Here is a 17788-nt window from a genome sequence, read left to right as displayed (position 1 = left end):
GAAACCCTGTCTCAAAAAAACAAAACCAGTGTGGCCAAGTGTAGTGGCATACACCTGTGACCCCCGCACCCCATAAAGAGGATCCTGGCAAATAGGAGACCAGGCTGGTCTGTGTAGTGAGTTCCAGTCTTCTGGGACTACACAGCGAGGCCTTGACTGAAACAAAATTGCTCTTTCATGGAGGTGTAGCTCAGTGGCAAAGTATTTGCTTAACCTGGGTTAGGTTCCTAACATGCATGCACACCCAATTCCAATGTTATTTTTCACAGAAAAAGGGGAAAAATGTTAGGGAACGATAAAACATCCCAGTACCCAACATAATTGTGACCTAAAGGGACAAAGCTGGAGGCCACCATAGTAGCTTATGCTAATCAAAACAGCTTGATGCTGAGAGAAACACGTGACACCAACCACAGGGCAGACAGCCCAAGACAGGCAAAGTTCGTGTGCTTGATTTTAAATTTTTGTTGTGTTTGGTTTGGTTTTGAGACTTTAGAGTTTCTCTGTGAAACCCTGACTGTCCTGGAATTCACTCTGAAGACCAGGCTGTCCTCGAACTCACAGAGATCCACCTGCTTCTGCCTCCCAAGTGCTGGGATTAAAGGCGTGTGCCACCACCACCCAGCAAAAAAAGATTTATTTTAAAAACTTAAGTGCCTGTGTAATAATATAAGTGTATATGCCAAAACATAAAATCTTCAGAAAAAACATGAATGTCACACACACAAACACACAGATATATGTCATATGTATACATGTTTAAATATGTCCTTAACAACAACAACAAAAAAACAATCGCCAAACAACAACAAAAAGCTGGGCAGTGGTGGCACACACCTTTAATCCTAGCACTCAGGTGGCAGAGGCAGGCAGATCTCTGTGAGTCCGAGGACAGCAGGGCTACACAGAGAAATTCTGTCTCGGGAAAAAACAAAACAACCCCCAAACAAACAAACAAACGATGTGTACGAGTGCTTACCTGCCTGCTCTATATGTGACTGGTGCCCATGGAGGACTGAGGAAGGCACCAGATCCACTGGGACTGGACTTGAACGACGGTTGTGAACTGCTTTGTGGATACTGGGAACTGAATCTAGGTCCGCATAACAGCCAGTGCCCTTATCTGCTGAGCCATCTCTCTCCAGGCCCTGCAGCCAGTTGGTGTTTGACAAAGGAACCAACACACGAGGGAGAAATGAGATCTCTACACCTTGTAATCAACTCAAACTGAATTGCAGGCTTAGTCAGGGCCGGGGACTGTGGCTATCAGAAGAGAGGCTTAATTCTAAAGGGTGGTTGCTTTTTCTTTCTGTGTGTGTGTGTGTTTTAAGGTTTTTCGAGACAGGGTTTCTCTGTGTAGCCTTGGCTGTCCTGGACTCGTTTTGTAGACCAGGCTGGCCTTGAACTCACAGAAATCCACCTGCCTCTGTCTCCCGAGTGCTGGGATTAAGGGTGTGCACCACCACCACCTGGCTGTTTTGGTTTGTTTTTTGTTTTGTTTTGGTTTGGTTTTGGTTTTGGTTTTTCGAGGCAGGGTTTCTCTGTGTAGCCTTGGCCATCCTGGACTCACTTTGTAGACCAGGCTGGCCTCAAACTCACAGCGATCTGCCTACCCCTGCCTCCCGAGTGCTGGGATTAAAGGCGCGCGCCACCACGCCTGGCTTGGTTTTTTTAAAAGATAGTTTCTCTGTGTAGCTCTGAACTCACTCTGTAGACCAGGCTGGCCTCAAAGCCAGAGTGCCTCTGTTGAATGCTGGGACTAAAGGTGTGCACTACCACTACCTTGTGACCTTGACATTTCACTCTTCTGCCTCCCCACTGCGGCTCACACTGTCACCCTGGATGTGTATAGTGCTGCAGATCAGCCCAGGGCTTTGTGGACAGTAGGCAAGCACTTGGTCGGCTGAACTGAATCCCTCACCCTAGACTGCAGGGGTCCCCCAGAACTGAAGTTATAGGACATTGTGAGCTGCCTGTAACTGGACTTGGGTTCTCTGCGAGAGCAGTATGTGCTCTTTAAGTAACAAAGTTATGGGCTGGAGAGATGGCTCAGAGGTTAAGAGCACTGACTGCTCTTCCAGAGGTCCGGAGTTCAGTTCCCAGCAACCACATGGTGGCTCACAACCATCTATAATGTGATCTGGTGCCCTCTTCTGGCCTGCAGATCAACATGTAGGCAGAACACTGTACACATAATAAATACATAAATCTTTTTTAAAAAATTGTTAACTGTATAGATGTTTTGCCTGTGGGCATGTGTGTCTGTGGACCATATATATATTTGGGGTGTGTGGGAGGCCAGAAGAGGCCATTAGATTCTTGGAAGTTACAGGTTCTGGGAACTGAATCTGGGTCCATTGTAAAACAACTGATGCTCTAAACTGCTGAACCATATCTCCAACCCACAACTTTGTCAGGTTTTTTTCCTTCATTATTATTTGGGGGGCGGCAGTTGGGCATGGTGGTTGGTGTACACCTGTAATCCCAGCAGTCAGAGAGGCAGAGGCAGATCTCTGTGAGTTCAAGGCCAGCCTGGGCTACAAAGGCAGTCCAGGACATCCACGGCTACACAGAGAAGCCCTCTCTCGAAAAAGATCAGGCAATGGTGGCGCACACCTTTAATCCCAAGCACTCAGAAGGCAGAAGTGGGTGGATCTCTGTAAATTCAAGGCCAACCTGGTTTACAGAGCAAGTCCCAGGACAGCCAAACTCTGTCTCGAAGAACCAAAAAGCAAACACAAATAGTTTAACACTTTGATATGTGTATTTTTATGATTTCCTTCCGTTACTCTGGTTTTTGTTTTTGTTTTTTCTATAACCTTACTCGAAAGCTTTGGTTTCAGGCGGCTGTCAGCAGCTACAGCCTGCACCTGCGTCCTTCTGCCAGTCAATTAGAGGAATCCTTGGCTCATTTGGTGGCCCGATGTTGGGTGCACTGGAGGGGCCTGACAGATCTGGGGTTAAGTCCTGTTCAAGTAACTAGATTCCCCAGGGCAGAGGCGGAGTCAGACGTGACAGCAACCAATGGCAAGCGAGTACGGCGGCTCTACGCCCCAGGCCGCGTCTTAAGAGGGCACGCGAAGGGCACAAGGACACGCACCTAGGATGCTGGAGGAACCCTAGTTTTTGGCAATAGCCGGTACCGTGCTCCAGGCCGCACTCGGCGTACCCTGTAGGCCATGCGCGCGCTGCGGATCGGGCTGACTCTGGCGCTGGGCGCGGGGCTGGGCGCGGCGGCAGAGCAGTGGCAGCAGCGGGCAGGGAGTGAGCCCGGGCTGCTGGGCCGAGTGCCAGTGTTGCCCGTGGTCGCCGCAGAGCTGCCCGCGCTGCCGGGGGGACCGGCGGGCGGCACTGGGGAGCTGGCCAAGTACGGGCTGCCCGGTGTGGCGCAGCTCCGCAGCCGCGAGTCCTACCTGCTGAGCTACGACCCGCGCACGCGCGGTGCGCTCTGGGTACTGGAGCAGCTGCGGCCGGACCGGCTCCACGGCGACGGCGACCGCCGGGCCTGCCACTTCCACGAGGACGACTCTGTGCACGCGTACCACCGCGCCACCAATGAGGACTACCGCGGCAGCGGCTTTGACCGCGGCCACCTGGCCGCCGCCGCCAACCACCACTGGAGCCAGAAAGCCATGGATGACACCTTCTACCTGAGCAACGTGGCGCCGCAGGTAGCCGCGGGCCCCCGGCCACCTGTCTGCAGCGCCTAGGTCTGGCTTTACAGGTGCACGGTGGCGGGAGGGAGGAACCGTTCAGTCGGACAGGTTTGAACTTATTCGGAGTCCTGGGCGCATTCCTCTCTTCAGCCTCTTATGGGAAGCAGTGCACCCACCTCCCTCTGCCTGACGTAACGCCAGCCAATAAGCTACTCACCCAGGAGGTGGCCTACTTACTATCTACCCAGCTGGCACACAGCAGCTGCCAGGAAAACAGCTGACACGAAGTTGGGTTGTTGATGCCAATCACATCACCCTGGATACGTTAGCTGCACCTGCTCCCAGCAGGGTGTTGATACGGCAACAGGGTTTCTCTGTGTAGCTATAGCTGTCCTGAACTGGCTCTGTAGGCCAGGCTGGCCTCGAACTTGGAGATCTGCCTGCTTCTGCCTCCTGAGTGCTGGGATTAAAGGCGAGTGCCACCACTACCCGACCCCATTCCCTCTTTTTAGAGCTTGTCCTGTGGTCTGGGAGGCTCAGGGGATCTTGGGGTCTCTGAATGATTAATGTTCCCTCCGCCTTTGAGGTGGGGAAAGCAGAGATTTAGAGCTCCTAGAAATGGGGCGTGGCTAGCACTGGTCAGCCCTACAAGGAATGACCCACTCTGAGCCTTTGTCCTTCACGTACTTGGCCATCTTAGGTCCTGGGGCATTGCTAATGGCGGAAGGTGCCAGGTGAGGTCCTGAGCCTTGCTTCTCCCCCCAGGTGCCACACCTCAATCGGACTGCCTGGAACAACCTGGAAAAGTACAGCCGCAGCTTGACTCGCACTTACCAAAATGTCTACGTCTGCACAGGGCCTCTTTTCCTGCCCAGGTGAGCCTGTGGCCTGTGGCTGCCAGGGCCCCAACTCCTGTGCTCCGGCCACTGTAGCCCACAGGTGCTAGGCCCCGAATCTGCCTCACCACCCCTCTGACCCATGTTGCTCAGCTTCAAGCATTACTTCCCCAACCTCAGTCGAGCCAGAGGACTGAGATGAGCCCCTGTGGACAACGTCAGAACCGCCGATCAGCTAAGCCAGGCGAGGGGGCAGCTGCTGAGCACCAGGCCCTGGGCTGGGGTTCCCACTGTCATGGCCCTGGCACCGGCGCTTGTCTGGGGTACTGCCAATGGACACAGGTGGCAGTCACATGTGTGCATGGGTGAATGTCAGGGTCTAAAGGACTCACTCCTCTGGCAGCATTTATTGCCAGTCATTCTGTCTGAACAGGTATTGGGCAGAAAAGCAGGTTAAGTGTTGGTCCCCACCTTCCGTAGTTCCCAGACCCAAGGAGACAACCAGGCAGAGCACACAAACTGCTTGGTGGAAGTGAGGTCAGGGAGGGCTTCCTGGAAGAGGTGGCCTTGTATCTGACCGGGGCCTCCTGTTCACACCCACAGGACGGAGGCTGATGGCAAGTCCTATGTGAAGTACCAGGTGATTGGGAAGAACTGGGTGGCGGTGCCCACACACTTCTTCAAGGTGCTGATCCTGGAGGCTACCGGTGGGCAGATCGAGCTGCGGTCCTACGTGATGCCCAATGCCTTTGTGGATGAGACTCTCCCTTTGGAGCGCTTCCTGGTTCCCATCGAGAGCATTGAGCGGGCCTCAGGGTTGCTGTTCGTGCCCAATATTCTGGCTCGAACTGGAAATGTCAAGGCCATCACTGATGGCAGCAAGTGATGGTAAAGGACTGAAGACACTGGGGCGGGCTTGTATTAAAGCTGGCTATTTCTGGAGAAGTCTTGACCATCTCTACTCCTCATGAGCCTTCATTTCCTGCTGCTTCCTCTAAATCCTGGACCCATAACGCTCTCAGGTGGTCTGTGAACCTGCCTGGGTGAGACCAGGCTGCAGAGCAGCCAGGGAGATAAGCATGGCTTCCTGGAAGAAAAGAAGTTGGCTGGGACCCCGGTACCCAGGCTGCTGTCCCAGCTTCTGTCTTCACAGCCCCATGCAGGGCCTAACTCAAGAGCCAGGAAAGATAAAATGGCAGGCAGTAATTAGTGACGTGGGCGGGGCCTCAGAGACAGGTAGACTGGGGCCCTGCATAGGCACCACCCACCCCTGAGGCTGATGGAGCAACAGAGCTCCCCCAGAGTACTCATGGGAACAGCATCTCATGCTAGCCCCAGGGACAGATGCACCCATCAGATGCCCGGGCCTTGTGGGGTATTCCCCACCCCCCACCCCTAGTATGGAAATGTTGGAGACACCTGGAGGGACCTAGGATACCACCAAGGAAGCAGAGGTCCTGAATAGGGACAGGCAGGTCACCTGAGTCCCTTAACCTAAGACCAAAGGACTACAAGTCGCTCAGGACTACAATCCTTATAGCTGGTGTATCCAGTTCCTGCCACTATGCTGTGGTAAAGATCCCATCTTCAGACAAGCTATATAGGCTGGGGCTAAAGAGATGGCTCTGTGGTTAAGAGCACTGGCTACTCTTCCCAGAGGTCCTGGGTTCAATTCCCAGAAACCACATGGTGGTTCCAAACTGTCTACACCTTCAGTCTCATGGGATCTGATGCCCTCTTCTGATGTGCAGACGTATATGCAGACAAAACACCCATAGATAAAAAATACATAAGTAAATCTTTAGAAAAGGCACCTAGGGTGGGTTACAAAAACTGGGTGCCTGTAGCTGTGGCTCACCTCAGTGCGGATGGTACGGCTGCCCTGGCTGGGGCACGTGTTGACATAAAAGTCGAAGAGGACACTGGGTTCAGCCACTTCAAGGTTGGGGTCAGCATCCACTCCAGCTTCTAGCCCTTGGAGGCCCCCGAACACCACAAGCGCATGCCTGGTACCCAGAGGAAGGGAGTCACTGACTTTAAGGCTCCATTGGAGGCAGTCCCCAGAGCATCAGGTACCCAGTCCCCTGCAGAGCAGGGCCCAGTCCTGCCCTACACAGCACTCACCTGAAGCTTGGCAGCTGGGCAGAGGCCACACTGGAGCCACGTTCTGATGTCCCAATGGTCAGATCGTACCCATCCTGGAAGGGAGCCTCAGCAAACACAGCACCTGGGGGTGGAGCGGGCTCAGTGGGGTCCTGTATGTGCCCAGTCCAGTATGGCACAGGGTCATGTGGGGTGAGAGGTCACGTAAAGGAGGCATCTACTGCTCTTGGCAAGTTGAGCTTGGCTGGGGAGCATGCAGGGTGGGCAGGAAGGAGCTCCCAGGTCCCAGACAGTGTTCAGTAGCCATGATACTTGTCCTGAGAGGACAAGGTCTCAACTCTTAACATATCCAAAGCTGGTCTCAGAGTGGCAGTGAGATTGCTGTGCTGGCCTCTGTAGTGATGCATGGGAGCCAAGCACATCCTGTTCTTAGCGTTCACATAGATGTTGGGGAGACCAGGCTACCAGAGATGAGACCAAGGACTAGAGAAGGGAGCCTGCTAGGACTTGTGGGTCTTACAAGACGGACAGATGGACATTCGGGGGAGGAACGTCTGTTCTTACTGAGGCAGGAGGCCAGTCGGACAGTGTAGCCCCAGTAGAGGCCAGCTTTGGTGCGAGGGTCCTGTGACGACACGACTGTTCCCTTGTATGTCTTGCATTCTGGGGAATAAACCAGGCTATGAAGACCAAAGAGACAGGGAGGCGAGGAGGCTCCGAGCGAGGCCACCGTAAGGGCAGGAAGCGTCCAGATACCTGGGAGCTGCTGCTGGCTCAGCCGCACAGTCACCCGAAGTCCAGGTTCCAGTTTCTTGTCAATCTTCACCTCCTGCAGAGAAGCTGGGGGGAGTGAGTGCCACACCGCGAACGGGCCAGTGTTCGCAGGTCCCATGGAGAACGCCGGTGCCCGGTCAACCCACCACCCTGTTTCTGGCACCAGGTGGGACCTGCGAAGCAGGACAATTCATGCAGAGCAATAATCACGGGGCACTGGTCAGAAATGGAAGCTCTGTGGAGAGTCAGTGCCTACGCAGAGATGAAATCCTGGCTTCCTGCATGCGGTAGGAGTCTGAGGAGGGCAGCTAACTGCTATGAGCCTCGCTGTCCTCATCTGTTGAATGGCAGACTATACACGAGCTACTCTTGGGTCTGGTGAGGGTCACCAGGTAAAGGCACTTGCCACCAAGCCCAATGACCTGAGTTCAATCCACGCACAGTGGGAGGAGAAACTGACACCTGCCAAGGTGTCCTTTGACCTCACACTCATCCCTTGGCATGTGTACACTTACCCACCCATTCTCTCTCTGTCTCCCCCCCACCCCACCCCTTTCTGATTTTGTGTAGCCCAGGCTGTCCTGGACTCAATTTGTAGACCAGGCTGGCCTTGAACTCACAGCGATCTGCCTGCCTCTGACTGCTAGGATTAAAGGTGTGTGCCACCACTGCCTGAAACCCACACAGTTACACACACACACACACACACACACACACATACTCTCTCTCTCTCTCTCAAAATGTCACCTAACTTCACAACCAGCAAAGCTGAGAACACACTTCAATGACAGCATGATTAAATCTCAGTAGCAAAAATTAAATAATAAACAAACACACCACTACTGACAAAAAAAAAAATTCAGTGAGTTTGGCTCTGCTTTCATCTCCTATTTTTACTTTATCTGTGTGGGTATTTTGCCTGCACACATTGGCTGTGCATCGTGTTCATCCTGGGACCCATATAGGCCACAAGAGGGCACCAGATACCCTGGAGCTGGAGTTAACACAGGGGGTTAGAACTACCCTACAGGTTCTGGGCACTTAACATGGGTCCTTTGCGAGGGCAGGCAGTGCCCCCAGCCTCCAGCCACCTCTCCAGCCCCTCTGGGTTCATCTCTTGAGCCCTATGAGCACTTCTCATGTCCAGTTAGCATTAAGTGGTGTTTCCCAGCAGGCCTAGCGTCTAGGTCTCCCCATTCGTATGACCTTCCTGTCTTTCATAGCTAGCCAGTGTCCTCAAGGTGTAGCACAGCCACCTTCCTGTCCCTACCTTCTTCAAGCCACAGTTGACCAGAGAGCCATGGCCTGCCTTGGTGGGCCGGTCCACCACAACGCCTTCTCGGAACTCAGACTCCTCGTCCTGACGCATGTGGTGAGGACTATCCAAGGGGTTGAGGATCCCTGAGCAGGGGGTAGGGTGATGTCAGGTCCAAGTCCTACACTCCCAGGCCTGCCTCCCCCCCCCCGTCCCCCTGCCAGGACGAGTGGGCTGGATGACCTCTCAGTGCCTGAGAACGAGCCCTGGGCAACAGGCCAGGCGCAGCAGCCATACCTGCAAACTGCAGATCCTGGTGTTTGGGGAAGAACGCCTTTCTCAGGTACCTAGGGAAGAACACAGCTGCCAGGACCTGCCTGGGGAGCGTGCCTTCCAGCCACATCCGAGGTGACGCCACCCGCTTGTCACACTTACTGTGGACACTCCAGGTACTGCAGGATGCGGGCCAACTGCACACATGCCTGCCCCTTCTTGCCGACTCCCTTGAATTCCCCTTCCACAGTCCTGGAAAGACAGGCAGGGCTCCTGATTCCAGTGCTGGGCTGGCGAGATGGTTTATCCCACTAAGGGCTCCTGCTCACAGTCCTGAAAGCTTAAGTTCCATGTGTAGAAACCCCATGAAGAAAGAAAACCAAACTGATACCTGTAAGCTGTCTGTTTTCTTTTGTTTGTTTTTCAAGACAAGGTTTCTCAGTGTAGCCCTGGCTGTCCTGGAACGTGCTCTGTAGACCAAGCTGGCCTCGAACTCACAACGATCAGCCTGCCTCTGCCTTGTGAGTGCTGGGATTAAAGGCGTGCACCACCACTGCCTGGCCTAAGTTCTCTTTCAGTTCTCCACAACCATGCCGGTGTGTATACAAACACCATAAATAAATGCTAACCCAAACCAAAACCAGATCCAAGTATGGAGTGGCTCATAGCTTCAGAGGTACAACATGCCCAAATCCTGCCTACGCTGAGGTAACTTTTAGCACCAAAGGAGAAAAAGAGGCAAGTGCAGCTGCCTCTGAGCTCCTCCCACCCACCTGAGAGTCCTCTGCATGCATGCAGAGCCCTACAAAAAATAAGGGTTAGGCAGGGCACTTTGAAAGAGCCAGGCAGAGGACAAGGAGCAGGACAAAGACACAGCCAACCCTGGTGGCCCGCCCCTCTCCCCGGGACTCTCACTTGGTATCTTGGCCTTCCTCATCGAACACTACGATCTCATCCACACAGAAGATGGCGCAGGCTCTGGCGATCTGGCCAGCCAGGTAGGTGCGAAGCTCAGGTGACTGTGCGTTGTCCAGAATGGAGCCTGGCAGGGCCACGCTCAGGGTGTAAGGCCGTCCTATTAGGGGCAGGGGGTGTCCCTTAGTCAGCCTGACAGGTGGTGCATGTCCCTTGCATGTCCCTATGGCTCAGAGTAAAAGAGCTGTCTGGGAGGAATTTTGAGATCAGCAAGCCAGATCCAGCTCCCTTCTCTTGGCCCCAGCCTCTTCAGGAAATGGACTAATGCCATCGAGGCTTCTCAGAGGAAGACAACCCAGAGAGCAAGGCCAGGTGGTGGTTGGCAGCTTTGGCTGCATCCATATCCTGGCTCAGCTCTAAGATACCTCAGTTTACCTACTGTGAAATGTGGATAAGAACAGCTAAAATCTAGCTGTTCTTCCACAGGTCCTGAGATCAATTCCCAGCACCCACATGGTGGCTCACAACCGGCTATAGCCAGAGTTGCATGGTATCTGAGGCCTTCTTCTGGTTTTCAGATGTACATGCAGGCAACGCATCCATATATGTAAAATATAAAAATAAATATTTTATTTTTCTTTTTGGTTTTCCTGAGACAAGGTTTCTTCTCTGTGTAGCCTTGGCTGTCCTGGACTCATTCCTGTAGTCCAGGTTGGCCTTGAACTCACAGGGATCCACCTGCCTCTGCCTCCCAAGTGCTGGGATTACAGATGTACACCACCACCGCCCGGCCATAAATAAATCTTAAAGAGAAAAACCAGTGTAAATATAATAGGCATTTGATACTGTAAAGCTCTAAAGCATCAAGTTTACCATCTCCCTGTAGGTTCCACACCTGTGGATTTAATCAACCCAAGGTTAGAGACAGACATTTAAATGTACTTATGCACACACATACACAACACGTGTAAATCACCGTGTGGTGGTTTGGGTTTTGTTTTCTTTTGAGATGGGGGAGTCTTTCTATAGCCCTCAGGCTACTCTCAAACCTATGACCTTCCTGCATCAGCCTCCCGAGTGAGAGAATTACAGACATAAGGCACCATGCTGAACTCATTTGAAAATATTTGGAAACAAAGAAACAAACAAGACCCCTTTTACCTGTGTTGACCATGCAGGAGTCGTGGCCTTGTTATTAGCACAGTAACAAGTGCTCACGTGGCATTACACTGTATTAGATGTTACGGGGGGGGGGGGGTCCACACATGGCTTTTAGTGTGGGGAGGGGGATGGGTATGTGAAACTTCACCAACTAAAGGGCATGAGCATCGACGGACCATGGAACCCAGACAAGTAGCAGGGTCCTGGAGCCAGCACGCGTGCCACTCACAAGACTATGGTGTTCACCCAGAAGCATCATGCATGTGTTCTGCCTGCAGCCGCACAGGTGCTGGGACAACGAGGTATGAGATAGGTGGCCTGGTTGTGGAGGATCTGCCACATCCTCTCCCTCCTGTGGTTTCTTTATCAGAAGAAGGTGACACTTGGACAACATTTCCAGGGTCCCTGGATGGATGCTTCAAGTGCCTCCGTGGGCAACACACTCCCAATGCCTACTGGGCTCTACAAGGGTACAATGATATCACTCGCACCCATCTGCCATTGAAAAGAAGATACTTCTGTTTTGCTTAAGATAGGGCCTCACTACTTGCCCTGGACTAACCTCGAACTCTCTGTCCTCCTTCCTCAGCCTCCCGGGTGCTGAGATGATAGCTGTGAGTGTCAGCACAGGATAAATGTGCTGCCACAGAACACTCGGGCCATGACGTGAGGCCAGGAATGCCAGGCCCAGAAGCACATGACCAGGACTCAGTGCTGTCGCACTGTATGTACACAGCTCTCATACCACCAGGACTCAGTGCTGTCACACCGTACATACGCAGCTCTCATATGACCAGGACTCACTCTCCCACTGGTTGTAATGTTAGAACAAGCCACAGTCACAGCCTGCTCAGTTTTTCTTCATCGTTTTCTGTACCATTTCTAGCATATATTTGACATAATGGGAAAATAAGGACATTTTTTCCCATTATGAAAGTAAGTGGGCAGCCGGGCATGGTGGCGCACGCCTTTAATCCCAGCACTTGGGAGGCAGAGGCAGGCGGATCACTGTGAGTTCGAGGCCAGCCTGGTCTACACAGTGAGTCCAGGACAGACAAGGCTACACAGAGAAACCCTGTCTTGAAAAACAAAAACAAACAAACAAAAAGTAAGTGAAAACAAAACTCGAGCACTCTGGGTAACTTGGTGAGAGAATGTTTGCCTACTGTGTGTAAAGCCCTGGATTTCATCTTTAGCCCCTCACTGGAAAGCAAGAAACAAAAGGGAGAGAGAGAAACAGAGACAGAGACGGGGGGGAGGGGGGGGGGCAGAAAAAGGGAGGCAGAGAAATCAAAGAAAAAAAGAGAGAGAGAGAGGAGTGCGGAACCAAGGCAGGTTAGCTGGGAGGGTCTGCTGCAGGCCACGACTGTGTCCTCCCGGGGTGCTGCTTACCTAGGTTGCTCCTCTGGGCAGTGGCCTCCTCCTCTTCCTTCCCCTGGCGCTTAGCCTGTTCCTCCTGGGCACGCTGCCGCTCCAGTTTTTTCATTGTCTTGAGATCCTTCCACTTCTTTTTCTCCTCTTTCTCTGGAAAAGAGTTGATGGAGGGGGCTGGAAAGATGGCTCAGTGGCTAAAAGCACTGTCTGCCCTCTTCCAGCGGTCCTGAGTTCAATTCCCAGCAACCACATGATGGCTCACAAACCATCTGTAATGAGATCTGGCGCCCTCTGGCGTTCAGGCAGAACACTGCATAAAAAATAAAATAAATCTTTTTTTTTTTTTTTTTTTTGGTTTTTCGAGACAGGGTTTCTCTGTGTAGCCTTGGCCATCATGGACTCGCTTTGTAGACCAGGCTGGCCTCGAACTCACAGCGATCCGCCTGCCTCTGCCTCCCGAGTGCTGGGATTAAAGGCGTGCGCCACCACGCCCGGCTTTAAAATAAATCTTTAAACTTAAAAAAAAAAAAAAAGAATTGATGGAGGGAGAGGGCCTTGGCATAGTGAGGAGAGTACCTTCTCATTGGGCCAGCCTGGGCTCTGGATGGGCTGTTAATGCAGCTCCACTGAGGCTGGGAGAGGGTTTGGCGGGGCATTAGGTGGTCTGTGGGAAGGGAGGGTTCAGGACTCTTCCCCAGCCCGGCACCAGCTGTTACTTACTTTGCTGTTTCCATTTTCGCCATTCAACCCTTTGGCCATGTTCACCCTGGCAGAGTAGAAAGAAGACTGAGAGGCTTAACGGCCACAGCTAGGAGGGGAGCATCGCTGCTGGGCTCCAGCCGTAAGACTCTCCCAAAGCAGGCAGGAAGAAAGTGCACGGGGACTTGCTGTGTCCAAAGCCTGAGATCAGGTCGGCACCGTGAGCAACTGGGAAGTTAGGGAGTGAATTCTCATGGGGCAAAAGGAGAAACCGAGGCAAGGAGAAGACAGGTCTGTCCACAAAGTCGCCCTAGGAATCGGCAATCAAGCCAGTGTAAGACTGAGACCTCTAGAGAGATCTCTAGTCTATTCCCGGAGTTTCCCGGTAAGAGACGGAGTCCGTTGTCGATGCAAACGCATAGGAATTTATTGAGTCGACCCGTCGAGGTCTGTTCAGCTCTCGAGAAGCAGAGGCATGGCCCTTAAAGCTCTAAGTGCTATAGGCATAAGCAGGGAGTTACAAGCCTTGGCGTTTCGTGGTTGGGTGATGGGTGGAGGGACAAGTTGACCTACGGAGAAGAGTGGCTGAAGCAGTCACAGGGGGCGTTAGGGACTTTCTTAGTTGGGAGGGGTAGGACATTCCTGGGAAAGTGGAAATTTTAAACACAAGTTGTAACACAAACTCGCTGTTCTTGAGTTAAACTGGACTCTCAGCACAGGCGGGCTATCTTTGGGACAAACTGGACTCTTTAAGCAGATACAGACTTTGGCTTTAATGGGGGTCCTAAAGGGAGGACTGTGTAGGGCAGCCTTTACATTTCCCCAGGCTTTGGCCTTAATGCTTAGTGGGGGTCCTTAAGGAGGCTGGTTCCTTCACCAGGAGAGGGTTCAGGAGCGTGAGCACCATCGCCCTGAGGGATGCAGCTCCGGCCAAGCTAACCTCGCGAGCTGAAGCCTCGAGCAAGCAGCGAGGAGGGAGCGGAAGACCCGGGCTGACACCACGATGACCCGCCGGACCTCCCCAGCCTAGCCGGGACCCCACCTGCCTTCACCTACCGGGCCACACGGTCGCTTCTTCGGTCGTTCCGCCATGTTTCCCGGGGCACCACGCGCCTGCCAATCAGCCTTGCCTCTTCCGGCCACACCTCCCCGGAGCTGGCCAATCGGGGGCCCAGCGGTAAGTGAGGGCGTGGCCTAGGAGCCAGGCTGAAGTCGAGCGCTGAAAACTCCAGGTGCGGATGCTTAGGCTGCAGTGCTGGTACCCTGTTTCCAGGGCAACGAGTTAGCTACAGGTGCTGTCCGGAACCCTGTAAGACCCTTCCGATCGGTACCCTGGCTTCCACGTAAGGAGACCCTGCTGGAATTAACTTTAGGAGTAGTTTAATCCAATGCTTCAGTTGGTTAATTTGCACTTAAAAAAAAAACACTTTTTTTTTTTTTTTTTTACATAATCAATGTTCCGTCTACGTGTATGCCTGCACACCAGAAGAGGGCAGCATGCGGTAGCTGAGAATTGAACTCAGGACCGCTGGAAAAGCCTTTACGCTGAGCCATCTAAGGGCCTGAAACAAGCTAAATTAAGTGCTCTACCAATGAGCTACATTCCCAACCCTGCTCAATTTAGTTGTGTGTGGTTCTCTAAATTAAAAAAAAATATATGTGTATATATATATATATATATATATATATATATATATATATATATATATATATATATATATATATATATATATATGTATACACACACACACATATATATATACATATATATTTGAGACGGGGTCTTACTATGTAGCTTGAACTGACCTCAAACTCAAAATTGTTGTCCGTCTACCTCCTGAGTGCTGTGATTACTTTTTGGCAGTTCTGAGGATCAAATTCAAGGTCTCTGGCATGCAAGCCCTCTACCACCTACCAACATTCTCTGCCCACTTTAAAGTAATTTCATGTTTAAGACAGAAATGGGAAGGTAGGACTGTAGTGGTCGCCGTAGCAGAATTTTAGCAGAGGCATTGTATCTGGCATGAATTCCAGAGTGATGCCACCTAGGCTTTGAAGTGACTTTTGCAAACAGTCAGTGCTTTTCTTTTTCAATTTTTTTTCAATTTTTTTTTTTTTTTAATGTGCATCGGTGTGTGTGTGAGGCTGTCAGGTCCTCTGGGAATGGCGTTACAGGCGGTTGTGAGCTGCCATGTGGGTGCTTACAATTGAAGCTGGGTCCTTTGGAAAAGCAACCAGTGCTCTTTTCTGCTGAGCCATCTTTCCAGCCTCCTAGTTAGTGATTGTTATCTGAGATTTTTTTTTTAAGATTCTTTATTTATTATGTATAGTGGTCTGCCTGCATGTATGCCTGACTGCCAAAAGAGGGCACCAGGTCTCATCATAGATGGCTGTGAGCCACCATGTGGTTGCTGGGAATTGAACTCAGGACCTCTGGAAGAGTAGTCAGTGCTCTTAGCCTCTGAGCCATCTCTCCAGGCCTTTATCTGAGGTTTTATGGGTTGCTTTTCCTTTCAGAGCCTTTGCATAACTTAGTGGGAGACATACCTGGTAAACCAGGACGCCTTGTGTGGCTGAGAATTGCTTAAAGGTAATAGTTCCTTCAGACAACTCCTAGATAAGACAGCAGGTTTTGGTATTAAGGAAATTGACTTGATAAAAGTGCCTTTGTGAAAGGCTGATCTTTCTGCTGCTGAGAAACCTAAACATACCCTTCAGTGTCTCCAGAATACTGGCAGGTCCCACCCCCTAAACTTTTCTGCCTGATAGTTTTGTGTTAACTTTTTGGTTTTTGTTGTTTTTTTTTTTTTTTTCACAGAGATCTGCCTGCGTCTGTCTCCAGAGTGCTGAGATTAAAGGTGTGTGTGCCACCATGCCCATCTTGTTGTTGTTTGTTTGTTTAAGATTATTTCTTATTCTGCCTGCAGGCCAGAAGAGGGCACCAGATCTCACTAAAGATGGTTGTGAGCCACCATGTGGTTGCTGGGAATTGAACTCAGGACCTTTGGCAGAGCAGCCTGTGCTCTTAACCTCTGAGGCATCTCTCCAGCCCTTATTTTGTTTTTTTTTTTTTGAGACAGGATTTCTCTGTGTAGCCTTGGCTGTCCTAGATTCGCTTTGTAGACCAGGCTGGCCTCGAATGCACAGCAATCTGCCTCCCAAGTGCTGGGATTAAAGGCGTGTGCCACCACTCCCAGCCCCTTGTTATTGTTTTTGAAACAGGACCTTAATATATAGCTCTGACTATCCTGAAACTTACTATGGTAGACCAGGAAGGCCTGAAACGCACAGAGCTCCACCTGCCTCTGCTGAGATCAAGGCCATGTGCCACCACACCTCCTTGTATTACTGTCACAGTTGAGGAACAATACCGGCACGTCATCAACCAAACACAGTCACATCAGGGTTCTCTCTTTCCAGTTATACTGTCTCTTTGTTTTGCTTGCTTTGCTTTTGTTTGTTGAGTTAGTGTCAATCTTCTTGCCTCATCCTCCCAAGTGTTGAAATCACAGGCCTGCTGCTGCACCATACTCTCGGGGTTTTGTTTGCACGTACGTCTCTGCACCATAGTCTTGCCTGGTGCCTGAGGGGCCACTGGATCCCCTGGGACTGAGGTAACAGTAGATTGTTACAGCCACCAGGTGTGTGCTGGGATTTGAACCCAGGTCCTCTGGAAGAACAGCCAGTTCACTTAACCACAGAATCCCAAGTTACTTCTTTAAGGTGGGGGGGGGGGTTGAGGAGGCATGGACTCAGAGGCTCACACAGGCCTTGACCCCTGCCTCAGCCTCGTGAGTGCTGGGATAACAAATATGCACCATAAACTGGGTTTAGCAATTCATGCATTTAATCCCAGCACTCCAGAGGCAGGAGGAACTCTGTGAGTTCAAGGCCAGCCTGGTCTATACAGTGAGTTCCAGAGCTACACAGCCAGAGCTACATAGAGAAACCCTGTCTCAAAATAAAACCAAGTGTGCACCATGCAGCCAGCTTCACCATTGCATTTCTACTGTGATTAAACTCATGCTGAGGCTCATGGCTGCTGCCTAGTCTGAAAGCCACCAAGATGCTCTTGTCTCCAGCACACTCCTAGCTGGGGTTAAAGGCATATGTGGGATATCCGCTCGTAACATCAGTGCTGGGCTCTTAGTGGTGGCGCATGCTTTTAATTCTAGCACTCGGGAGGCAGAGGCAGATGGATCACTGAGTTCGAGCCCATCCTGGTCTAAAAAGTGAGGCCAAGGCAGCCAAGGCTACGCAGAGAAACCCTGTCTTGAAAAACAAACAAAACAAAACAACAGCAATAACAAAAAAGGCGTGTGCCACCACGCTCAGCCAAAGCCTAATGTTTTATGAATTTTGTACCAGGAGAAACATTTCTAAAAGTTCTCATACTTTATGTCCCCATGGTTTCTCTAGGTTCAAGAAAAAGCATGAGCGAAACTCCCAAGTTTGTGTATTATTAGGCCTATAAGAATTATTATTTTTAAAAATATTTTATTTAATTTTAATCTATGTGCGTTGGTGTGAAAGTGCCAGATCTTGGAGTTACAGACAGTTGTGAGCTGCCATGTGGGTGCTGGGAAATTGAACCTGGGTCCTTTGGAAGAGCAGGCAGTGCTCTTAACCACGGAGCCATCTGTCCAGCCCCCTATAATTATTATTACGACAGTATTTTCTAACCCGCTGGCAATCAATCAAGACACAGACACCTGTTGTATTTTAAAACAGCCTTAGTTAAT

At 51.3% G+C, this 17788-nt stretch overlaps 2 protein-coding genes across 2 annotated transcripts; one reads left to right on the top strand and one right to left on the bottom strand.

Annotated features, from left to right (window-relative positions):
- Positions 1-3056: 3056 nt before the first annotated feature.
- Positions 3057-5378, top strand: Endog (endonuclease G). Its single transcript, XM_051166884.1, has 3 exons — positions 3057-3671; positions 4422-4531; positions 5096-5378. Exons 1-3 carry the CDS (start codon positions 3180-3182, stop codon positions 5376-5378), a joined length of 885 nt encoding a protein of 294 aa, XP_051022841.1. The 5' UTR covers positions 3057-3179.
- Positions 5379-5470: 92 nt separating this feature from the next.
- On the bottom strand, positions 5471-14216 carry Spout1 (SPOUT domain containing methyltransferase 1). The gene is made up of 12 exons (XM_051166890.1): positions 14103-14216; positions 13068-13113; positions 12366-12497; positions 9813-9972; positions 9060-9149; positions 8922-8971; positions 8640-8770; positions 7352-7424; positions 7160-7258; positions 6617-6719; positions 6351-6498; positions 5471-5579 (listed from the first exon to the last, which is right to left on the bottom strand). Exons 1-12 carry the CDS (start codon positions 14136-14138, stop codon positions 5511-5513), a joined length of 1137 nt encoding a protein of 378 aa, XP_051022847.1. The 5' UTR covers positions 14139-14216; the 3' UTR covers positions 5471-5510.
- Positions 14217-17788: the final 3572 nt, after the last annotated feature.

The sequence above is a fragment of the Acomys russatus genome, chromosome 24, assembly GCF_903995435.1.
Source record: "Acomys russatus chromosome 24, mAcoRus1.1, whole genome shotgun sequence".
NCBI classification, from domain to species: domain Eukaryota; kingdom Metazoa; phylum Chordata; class Mammalia; order Rodentia; family Muridae; genus Acomys; species Acomys russatus.
The sequence above is the reverse complement of the archived record's forward strand: the minus strand, read 5'-3'. Positions and strand labels throughout refer to the sequence as shown.

Coding starts and splice junctions, on each gene's coding strand:
- Endog (XM_051166884.1), top strand. CDS start 3,180: ATGCGCGCGCTGCGGATCGGGCTGACTCTGGCGCTGGGCGCGGGGCTG. Junction 3,672..4,421: donor TGAGCAACGTGGCGCCGCAG/GTAGCCGCGGGC, acceptor TTCTCCCCCCAG/GTGCCACACCTCAATCGGAC. Junction 4,532..5,095: donor GGGCCTCTTTTCCTGCCCAG/GTGAGCCTGTGG, acceptor TCACACCCACAG/GACGGAGGCTGATGGCAAGT.
- Spout1 (XM_051166890.1), bottom strand. CDS start 14,138: ATGGCGGAACGACCGAAGAAGCGACCGTGTGGCCCG. Junction 8,771..8,921: donor CCAGGATCTGCAGTTTGCAG/GTATGGCTGCTG, acceptor CCCCCTGCTCAG/GGATCCTCAACCCCTTGGAT. Junction 7,425..8,639: donor TCAACTGTGGCTTGAAGAAG/GTAGGGACAGGA, acceptor GCTTCTCTGCAG/GAGGTGAAGATTGACAAGAA.